The following is a 10,463-nucleotide window of genomic DNA, read 5'->3' as shown; positions in this document are numbered from 1 at the left end:
TTTCTGTATCTTTGTCAAGCTCCTTTCTGGTTGTTCTATCCATTTTTGAGAGTGGTGTATTAAAATCACCCACTAGTATTGTGGATTCATCTATTTCTTTCTTCAAATCTATTAGAGTTTGTTTTAGATATTTTGGCGCTCTTTCATTGGGAGCATAGATATTTAATATGGTTATTTTGTCTTGTCCCTTTAATCATGATATAATGTCCATCTTTGTCTATTATGCTGGGTTTTGGCAATGCATTTTTAAAACGTTGAAAACACTATGCAGACCAAACAAAACACACCTGCTTACTAGCTGTTATACCTTTGGGCAAGTAACTTAACTTCTTGAACCTCTGTTTTTTATATAAAATAAGGGTGATACTGACTTCAGAGTGTTACTATGAGAATCTGTATGCTGAACAAATAATTGAGAAGCTGGACTATATAAAGAGGAATGCAGCATCAGGATTGGAGAAAGACTCATTACCAACCTGCGATATACAGATGACACAACCTTGCTTGCTGAAAGCAAACAGAAATAGAATTTACTGATGAAAACCAGAGACTACTACCTTCAATAAGGATTACACCTCAGTGTAATGAAAGCAAAGACAACTGTACCGATAAACAACATCATGATTTTGTTGATGTTCTGTTGTTGTTAAGTGCCGTCGAGTCTGTTCTGACCCATAGCATAGGGTTTCCGAGGAGCGGCTGATGAGCTTGAATCTCTGACCTTGCAGACCAAACCGACTTTGCAGTCCAGTGCATTAATCTACAGCACCACACCAGGGCTCCATGATAAACAGAGAAAATAATGATGTTGTCAAGGATTGCAATTTACTTGGATCCACAATCAATGCTCATGGAAGCAGCAGTTCAGAAAGCAAAGAACATGTTGCATCAGGCAAATCTGCTTCAAATGATCTCTTTACAGTCTTAAAAAGCAAAGCTGTCAGTCTGAAGACTAAGGTGCGCCTGACCCAAGCCATGATATTTTGAATCGCCTCATATGCATACGAAAGCTGGACAATGAATACAGAAGACTGGAGAATTGATGCCTTTGAATTACAGCTTTAAAGAAGAATGTTAAATACACCATGGACTGCCAGAAGAATGAACAAATCTGTCTTGGAAGAAGTGCAGCCAGAATGCTCCTCAGAAGAGAGGATGGTCAGACTTCAATTCACACTCTTTGGACATGTCAGGAGAGACCAGTCCCTGGAGAAGAACATAATGCTTGGTAAAGTAGAGGGTCACAGAAAAAGAGGACGACCCTCAAGGAGATGGATTGATACACCAGTGGTCTTTAACAGGAACAATTTTGCGGAAGGCACAGGGCCTGGCAGTGTTTTGTTCTGTTGTATATAGTGTTGCTATGAGTCAGAACCAATTTGACAGCACTTTGTAAGTGAAAGGCCTATCACATAGTTCATGATTGGTGTTGTTATTGTTAAGTGCCGTCAGTGGATTCTGACTCATAGCCACCCTGTATAGGGTTTCTGAGGCTGCAAGTCTTTGTGAAATCAGAAAGCTTCATCTTTCTCCCATAGAGTGGCTAATGGGTTGGAACTGCCAACATTGTGGTTCACAGTCCAGGGCTTATCCTACAGAGACACACATGATAGTTATTAGGATGATTATTTTTACCTAAGAGTCCTGGTGTCATGCTATGAGATAATCATTGGACTGCTAACCACTATGTCGGCAGCTCAAACCCACTAGCCATTTCTTGAAAACTCTATCAGGTTCACTATGAGTCGGAATCAACTCAAGGGCACTCAACGACAGGAACTGTCTGCATAGTGTCATTCTCTTACCTGAAAAGCATCTCTTTCCACGTGATTTGATAGGAAAGTCTTAGCATAGTGTTTACGAATCGGGCTGCGAACTGCGAAGTCAGCAGTTCAAAACTACCAGCTGTTCTGCGGGAGAAAGATGAGGCTTTCTGCTCCCGTAAAGATTTACAGCTTCGGAAACCCTGTGCAGGGTCGCTATGAGTCGGAACTGACTCCACAGCACGAAAAACCACCACCCTTCACCTCAAAAGAAATCCCATGATTTACTTGGGACTTTATTGCTAGTATTTCAGGCAGAGGAAACACGGTGGCTCCATATGATAAACACAGTACTGTAAACCAGGTCAAGTTTGAGCCCACCAGCAGCTCCCTAAGAGAAAGTTGAGGCTTTCTGCTCTGCCCTGCTCTGGTAGTGTAGTGGTTAGGAATCGGGCTGATAATCTCATGGTCAGCAGTTTGAAACTACCAGCTGTTCCATGGGAAAAAGATGAGGCTTTCTGTTCCTGTAAAGATTTCCAGCCTGGCAAACCTTGTGGTCCTTATGAGTCGGAACTGACTCCATGGCACATAACAACAACAACAAAGTTGTTAAAAGCCTCAGAAACCCTCTACAGGGTCACTATGAGTCACAACTGACTCCAGGGCACTTAACAACAACAGCATGTAGACAGAAGATACTAAAGAAACGTGTATGAATATGTATGTGTTTCTTTCTTCTATCCTTTCGTATGGTAAAACCTGTGCACACTGATTTACAAAGGATTGAGGAGGGCCTAAGAAAGCCTTCAGACAGGGTGGAAGAAACTGAGGCCGGAAAGCTAGGCCATAGTTCAAATTTCTACCCTACCTTCAATTCTTACTGGTAATACCTAAGGTTTTAAAGGAAGATTTTTGGGTGCTTAAGCTTTTCAGCTCCCATATCTTAATTTTACATCTTCCTTTTAAGCAATGATTTTTACTCCTGGCTTCACATTAAAAGCACCCAGAAGGTTTCTTTAAAAAAAAAAAAAAAAAGCCAACACAGAGGTCTGCCCCTCAGAGGTTCTGTTAGCCTCACACAGTCATAAGCAAAATTGTATGTGCATAAGGAACTCTGGTAGCGTAGTGGTTATGAATCAGGCACATAACCAGTATCATGTGTGCATTTTTACACTTTTTGGTCAATTCCTCAAAGGGCAGAGTCCAAGATGAATTACCAAGGAGCTCTGGTAGCGTAGTGGCTACGAATTGGGCTGTGAACCACAAGGTCAGCAGTTCAAAACTACCAGCTGTTCCGTGGGAGAAATATGAAGCTTTCTGCTCCTGTAAAGATTTACAGCCTTGGAAACTCTGTACAGGGTCGCTATGAGTCAGAACTGACTCCGCGGCACATAACCAACCAACCAACCAAGCATGAGAAGAGAAAGAAGAAAGAGGAAGGCCCCCAATGAGATGGATTGAAACAGTGGCCGCAGCAATGGACTCAAATGTAGCAACGAGGTTGTCCCAGGACCTGGTAGTGTTTCGTTCTCTTGTGCAAAGGGTTGCTATGAGTCGGTACCGACTTGAGGGCACCTAATAACAATGTGGGAAGAAGTTGTGGTTCTAGGCCCATTTAGCCATCACATAATACTTATCCATGCTGGCAGAGCTTCTAACCTCTGAACCTCGGTTTCCTCACCCCTCACAAAGGGATCAGGAATCACGTTGGCCTTATTTCCTCGAGTGGTTGTGAGGTTGTAGTGAACTAAAAAAACATGTACAAGAAATGCTTTGAAAAAGCCCAGCCCCTTCTCCACATGGAAGGACCTGTTATTACAAGGTTAAGGAGAGTGTGGGTGGGGAGGCAACAGAGACCATGGGGAACAGCAATACACATTGAGAAAAGGCCACACATGTTAACAAAGCAGCTCGCAAATGAGAGCAAATTAATATGAGACCCAGGGAGAACAGAACATTCACGCCGCAGGGGCAAAGCACCCATTGGTGAAGCTATGCTTTGGCAGGGAGAAGGAAGGAGAATAGCAGAGAGAGATGAGAAGGGGCCAAGTGAGGGGGGTTTTCAGTGCTGTTACTGAGAGCAAAAGACAAGGGATCATCCATGAAGGAGGAACAGATAATGGAGGCATGTACGCCAAGTGGGCTCCGGGAGCAGATAGGAACACCTTCAGGGGGAAATCAGTGGATGCAGATTGGTGCTTCAGGTAATAGTGGGCAGGGGAATCTCTCCAACTTCAGCATATTTGGCTTCATCCTCTGGTAACTGGATTCAGAGCACAGAGAAGAGGGTCTCCAGGGCATCGGCTACTGTCTACAGACTCTCCCCTTCCCCACCGTCTTTTTCTTCCCTCAGTGAAATAACCAGGGTTCACTTGTCTCAGGAGCACGGAGCTGAGAGCATCTCAATTCAGAAAGCCCTTGACGTATCTTCAGAAACTGCTGGCCTGAGAAGGAGGAGGAAGGAGGCTGGGCAGTTGAGCTAGAGTGGAATCCTAGACTAGGGCACTATTAAAAATATGATATATGTCAGGGGCTCTGGCCAGTCAGAAGGAATGCTGGCCTCTAGAACTACTGTATTAGGCACTAACCCTTTAGTTATTGGATGGGGAGCAGGGGAGATGGGGGTGTGCCTGGACAGTGTGGGGGGGGCGAGCAATCACAGGGGCTTAGCATAGTAGCTCTTTATCCATCACTAAGTAGCACCAGGCTTTTAATCTGAGGGTCTAGGATTAAAGTCCCTGTCTAGGCCCTTGAATCTTTGGAGTGCTAAACACAAGGTTTGCAGTTCAAACCCACCAGCTGCTCCTTCGAAACCCTATACAGTGTTGCTATGAGTTGAAACCGACTCTACGGCACTTAACAAGAAGTAGTGAATGTAGGACTTGAACAAGTCAGGTGGTGGTATCGGTGTCACTGGTGGATGTCAACGCTGATTTGGAGGGCCGAGGGGATTCTTCATAGGCAGACAGTTGCCACTGAGAACCTGAAGGATCCCTTCTGCGAGACAGGATAGTGGACAGTGAACATATTCTCCCTTTGCTCCTATGTATACATAGTACAATGCCCAGCGTCCAGAAATGGGAGCCTATTGGCACAAGGAAAAACAACAACAAGCCAAACCCACTGCCACGAAGTTGATTCCAACTCATAGCAACCCCGTAGGACAAAGTAGAACTTCTCCCTAGAGTTTCTGAGACCATAAATCTTTATGAGAGCAGACAGTCTCATTTTTCTCCTTCAGAGTGGCTGGTGGGTTTGAACCTATGACCTTACCGTTAGCAGCCCAGTGCTTAAGGTACATGCCACCACAACTGCTTATGACAGGAAAGGACCCTGGAAATAAGCTAATGCCATGTTTCTGGTGTTTTTGTTTGTTTGTTGACATGGAGAAACTGAGGGCGAGAAAGGGAAAGGCTAAGGCCATACATTGAATTAATGGTAGAGCTGGGACAAACAGCAAGGTGTCCCTACTCCTACCTAGCCGGGTTTGTTTTCTATTGTCTTCTTTGCTATTATCCCAAGTCTTCATTATAGTCGAGGGAAAATGCCAGAATGTCCTCAGGGCCAGCCTTACACATAGGTAAACATGATGTGATCAAATATGTCTCCTCAATTGCCTGTCATTGTGCCTGAAATTCCACCATCGGTGATTCATTCCTTTGGATTCTTGAAGCGTTCTGGGCTTTCGGGGGAGTATAGGTGAGGGGCTTATTGACAGGCTTTGCAAATTGGACTTAGGTTATGCCGTTTAAGGGCGTGCAGCAGCAGCTAGTCCAGGAAGGATGATGCAGGTTAGGGTAGGCATGAAGACTCAGGGCAACACTCTGAATCCGGAACCCAGGTGACCCCAAAGGGGCAAGGAAGGAATATTTGATACTCCCACACCAAAAGCTTCTGTCAAGCCCTGACTTGGGCACTCAGGAAGTATTTCCCCCAGGAGACTGTACTGTGACCCGGGAGGCCTGAATCACTGTTGTGTGGCCCACGCTGAGAAAAGGGCTGCAAAGTGAAGGATAACATCAGGCTGTCTGGAGTGGCCGCGGGGGCACTTTATTAAGAGGAGCAGCCTGGGCGAGATGGATGCGACAAGGCAATGTATGAAGACACTGAGAGGAGCCACAGCTGCAAGAGGGATGAGCTCCAAGACTGCCAAGGGAGGCTGGGTGTGGAGTCTGTCTGCTCTGTGCCTCCCCCCCCCCCCCCCCCCGCCGGAGAGATCTGCTGGCCACAGGTGGCCTGGGCAGTGCCCAGGCTGCTTTCTGTTCCTGTCTTCTCGGACTTCCATCCTAGTTCTGCTTCGGAGATACGAGGTGCAGCTCTGGACTTGCCCGGGCTCTCCAGGTCATTCTAGCATACTTATATTGGAGGGGCTTCAGGGGGACAAGTTAGTGAGAAGGGGGGTGGGAAAAGGGAGAAGGCAGCAGATTTGTCTACAACTGTGTGTTGACTTTGGGGTGGCAAGATGGAAAGAATGCTCTGGAAATTTGGGGGGCTTGCCTTGAATCTGTGTTTGCAGAACAAGCATAGTATTGTGACTTAAAGAGTGTAAGTGTATTGGGGGTGGCTTGGGGGGTGACCTAAGCAAGTTAAAGACCCTCCCAAGGTCCCTATGAGGCCCTGTTGTAGGTCTCAGCTCTCTGGGCAGACAGACCCCCCAAACGTCCTACTTTGGGAAAAGAAAGAATCTGTTCTCAAGGCCACTTTCTGCTGTCTGACATGAGCAATGGGCTTCTTGAAAGGGTGTGTGTGAGGGCCTCAGATGGTCTCTGCATAAGTAGCTACAAGTCCTGGGGTGGGGTAGGCTTCTGTGGCAAACCTTGATTTGCTGCTGCTGTCAGGAATTAGAGACCTGGAACCAAGACTATCCCGCTGGTTCCATTCAAGTCCCCAAAACAATCTCCCAGGCTTAAGGCCAGGTCGTCACTAACCCGTGTGTCATGGACACTGCTAAGGAAAGACGATATTTCACAGTGCCTCGACTCCCACCCAGGTTAGAATCATTTATTCGGGGAAGATGGAATTCAGCACAATCAATTTGGGAGAGTCAGCCAGGGCTTCTTCTAAGCTTCATTTCCTAGCAGCACCCTCCCACCTTGGGGACAGACTAATCCCTGACATTTGTCTAGTGGCTTTATACTTGTCAAAATTCCCTCACATCCATTTATCTCCACTGAGCCCCACCAACACCCCTGTGAAGTAGGATGGGAAGGTGTAATTATCCCTGTTTGACCAACAGGCAAACTGAAGTCCTGAAAAGCTACATGACTCATCCAGGGTAACACAGCTATTTAGTCAACTAATTAAGAATTAAAAAGTATTCCCTAACTTCCAGCCCTGTAATCTTTCCACCATCGATGTGGACTCTCACAGAACTGGGAAGGTGCCCAGAACCTGCACAGTGCTTGGCACATTAAAAAAAAAAAAAATGAATGAATGAAGCAGAACTTCATTCCAGCTATCAGGTATCAGTTGCCTTTGAGTTGCAACCCCATGTGTGCAGAGTAGGGTTTTCAAGGCTGTGACTGTTTCAGGGCACCTCTGGGTGAGTTTGAACCACCAAGCATTCAGACAGTGATCAAGTGCTTGAGGAGTCCTGGTATGGCATGGTAGGGAACTGACTCTACAGCACTTGACAACAACTTGAGAGAATGGATGGATGGATGAAGGCAAGAGAGAGAGGAGCACAAATCTAAAACTGCTTTCTTTACATGATCAGAATAGAAAGACAAGAATGCTGTGTTATGCTTTCATTCTGACCAGGAAGGAAGGAGTAAACAAATGTCATTGTCAAGGCACAGAGGTGAGGGCAGTTCCCATAAGGAAGCTACAGGGGCTTAACCTCCCAATAGTACCAACAAGGAGTCAGAATCTTGCATTGGTGGAGCATCTTCCCGCTGTCTTTTTCCCCCTTGTCCCAGACAGTGGTTCCCTGAGGTTCTGCCAAGGAAACGGTGTCTATGAGGGCCTCTGCACTCTTCCAACCTTTGACACATCTAGCATAACAGATGGTTCAGTGCCTGTCCCCTGAACTGCTATCTGGACCGAAATTACCTCCGATTCCCTTTGCAGTCTTTTACAGGGTCTGGCACAGAGCCAAAACCAAAAACCAAACCCACTGCCATCTAGTCAATTCAGACTCACAGCAACCTTGTATAGGGTTGCTGAGACTGTAAATCTTTATGGGAGCAGACCGTCTCCTCTTTTGCCCAAGGAGTGGCTGGTGATTTGAAGCACTGACCTTGTGGTTAGCAGACAGATGCTCAATTTGCTATACCACAAGTGCCCCTTATGGTAAGCGTTGAATGACTGAATTGTCTGAGGGACAGAGTGATGAGCACTCCGGTGCTAGGGACTGAAATCAGAATCTGCTTTTCAGGGCTTCCACCTCAAGCAAATTGACCTGGAGTTGCCACTTTGTCCCTAGTTCAGTCAGAAAAATGGGGAAACAGGAGGCTGGTGACGCAGGTTTTCAAATGCTGCTTTGTAGAAACACGAAGTGACTTTTGAGCCAGACAATCCTTAGTTTCAGATCCCTCTAGTTTCAAATCTTGACCCCTTCCAGTATTGTTATTATTGCAGTTAAGATGCCGGTAGGGACTGAACAGAACTGCCCCGTAGGGTTTTTCTAGGCTGTAATCTTTATTGTTGTAACAATCATTGTGAGGATGGCTAAGGACATGGCAGTGTTTCCTTCTTTTGTATCGTTGTTGTAAAGTGCCGTAGAGTCGGTTCTGACCCAGAGTGACCCTGTCTAAAGTTTTCGAGGAGTGGTTGGTGAGTTTGAACCGCCGACCTTGCGATTCAAACCGACCTTGGGACCCAGCGCATTATCCTGCAGCACCACGCCAGGATATGGGGTCACTATTAGTACAAGCAAACTAGACCACACCTAACAACAACAATCTCTGTGGAGAGGAGCTGTGGTGGCACAGTGATTAAGCACTCAGCTGCTAACCAAAAGGTGGGCAATTTGAACCCATTAGCCATTCTGTGAGTCTTGGTGTGGCTCTGTGAGCTAATGGGCTGGACTGCAAGGTCAGTTTGAACCACAAGGCTGGTTGTTAAAGCTCACCAGCCACTTCTTGGAAACACTATACAGGGTCGCTATGGGTTGGAACCGACTCCACAGCGCTTAACAACAGCCAGTCTGTGGCAGAAAGATGTGGCAGTCTGTTTTCTGTGGGATTACAGCCAGGGAAACCGTAAGGGGCAATTCTACTCTGTGCTATATAAGGTCGCTACAATTCTGAATTGACCGGAGGACAATGGATTGGGTTTGGTAATCTTTAGGAGAGCAGATCACCAACCCTTTCTCCTGCGGAGCAGCTGGTAGCTTCCAAATGGCCCGGCGGCGATGAGCCACTGCGCCACCAAGTCTATTTGCTTTGCTCCTCTGGGTCTCTGTTTTCTTTCTGTCCACTGGGGAGTGGTCAACGCTACTATACAGATGATGATGGGATGAGGCCATGGATGTAAAGCACTTCGTTAAGTGCTCACCAAGCAGCAGGAGTCTGTACTTAAGCCGCCTCCCCCACCAGCTCCCCCATGAGGGCCCCCAGTGCTTGGGGTGGGGGGAGAAGTGGGGGGATCCTCCAGGGAGCGCTGGCGGCTCCGGCGGCTGGATTGTCGGTGGGCGGCAGGCGGCAGACGCTGTGTTTACCAGCTCTCTCGCTAGTTCCCCACCTCAGCCGCGGCTCTGGGGCCGAGCCAGTCGCCACCTTCTTTAAGATTCTGGTCACAGCAGGGGCTGGGTTCTAAGGCAGGCGTGATTTTTCTCTTCCTACAGACGCCTCTGCCGCGACCGTCGGCGCTGGGCACAGCCAAGGGCAGCGCGCGAGCCGGCGAGAGGGTGCCCGTGCCGGGTAGTGGCCCGGCCCGACCCGGAGAGGCCCGACCCGAGTAAGTACTGCGCTCGCCTGCAGCCGGGTCTGGGCTCGCCTGCCTGGGACCCGCCCGAAAGCAGGGTGGCAGGCGCTGCTGGCACCGGTCTGGGGGTGGGGGAGGGCTTGGCGGCCCGGTGCTAGGCGGTTCGCGGGCCCGTCCAAGTGACTTAGGGTGGCGCATGGCGGGTGTGCGCCCCCTCCTCGGGGTGAGCGCCCATTTGGCACCCCCAGTAGCTGGACTGGAGTTGGCACCCTGGGAGGCGACACTCCCAACCCCTCCCCCCGCACTCCCTGTCCTGAGGGCTTCGTCCGGGCTGCCCACGAAGAAACTGCAAAGCCAAATGCGTAGGGCTGAGGTTTGGGTCTCCTGTGGAAAAGTGGCAAAGGGAGCGGTAAGTTTTCCGCTGGGGAGGGAGGAGGGAGAGAAGCAGCAAGCAGCTGGAAGGGCAAGCCAACTGTGGGGCGGGGCACCGAGGGACGGTCCTGCCCTCCCCACCTGCCTTCGCCAGGTCCCGAAGCTCCGCCTCCCAGGGGCAACATCAGAAAGACTTTGAGCAGGCATCCCCTGCCCACCAACACCTCCACTACCCCCAGGGCGAGGGACACTGTGGCTAGTTTATGCCCTTTTGTAGCCTTCTCTCAGGGTGGGGGGCTGTCAAGCCTCAGCCTTCTGTAAGCCTTGCGGAGCTGAGAAATAAAATCACCCAAAGAAGTAGGAACCATGGCAAGTGACAATATACTGCAACATCCCTGTCACTTTCTTTTATTGTGTAAAATTCGGGGGGTCAGAAATCATAAAGATCCTAAGTGACTTTGT

At 48.4% G+C, this 10,463-nt stretch overlaps 1 protein-coding gene across 1 annotated transcript in view; it reads left to right on the top strand.

Moving 5' to 3' along the window:
* Nucleotides 1-9,825: 9,825 nt before the first annotated feature.
* Nucleotides 9,826-10,463, top strand: part of FRMPD3 (FERM and PDZ domain containing 3) — a 139,575-nt gene continuing 138,937 nt past the window's right edge. The window contains exons 1-2 of the mRNA XM_006871066.1: nucleotides 9,826-9,832; nucleotides 9,948-10,038. Coding sequence (XP_006871128.1) covers nucleotides 9,826-9,832; nucleotides 9,948-10,038 — 98 coding nt within the window. The remainder of the gene's footprint in view (nucleotides 9,833-9,947; nucleotides 10,039-10,463) is intronic.

Source organism: Chrysochloris asiatica, unplaced genomic scaffold (assembly GCF_000296735.1).
Source record: "Chrysochloris asiatica unplaced genomic scaffold, ChrAsi1.0 scaffold00159, whole genome shotgun sequence".
NCBI lineage: Eukaryota > Metazoa > Chordata > Mammalia > Afrosoricida > Chrysochloridae > Chrysochloris > Chrysochloris asiatica.
The sequence above is the reverse complement of the archived record's forward strand: the minus strand, read 5'-3'. Positions and strand labels throughout refer to the sequence as shown.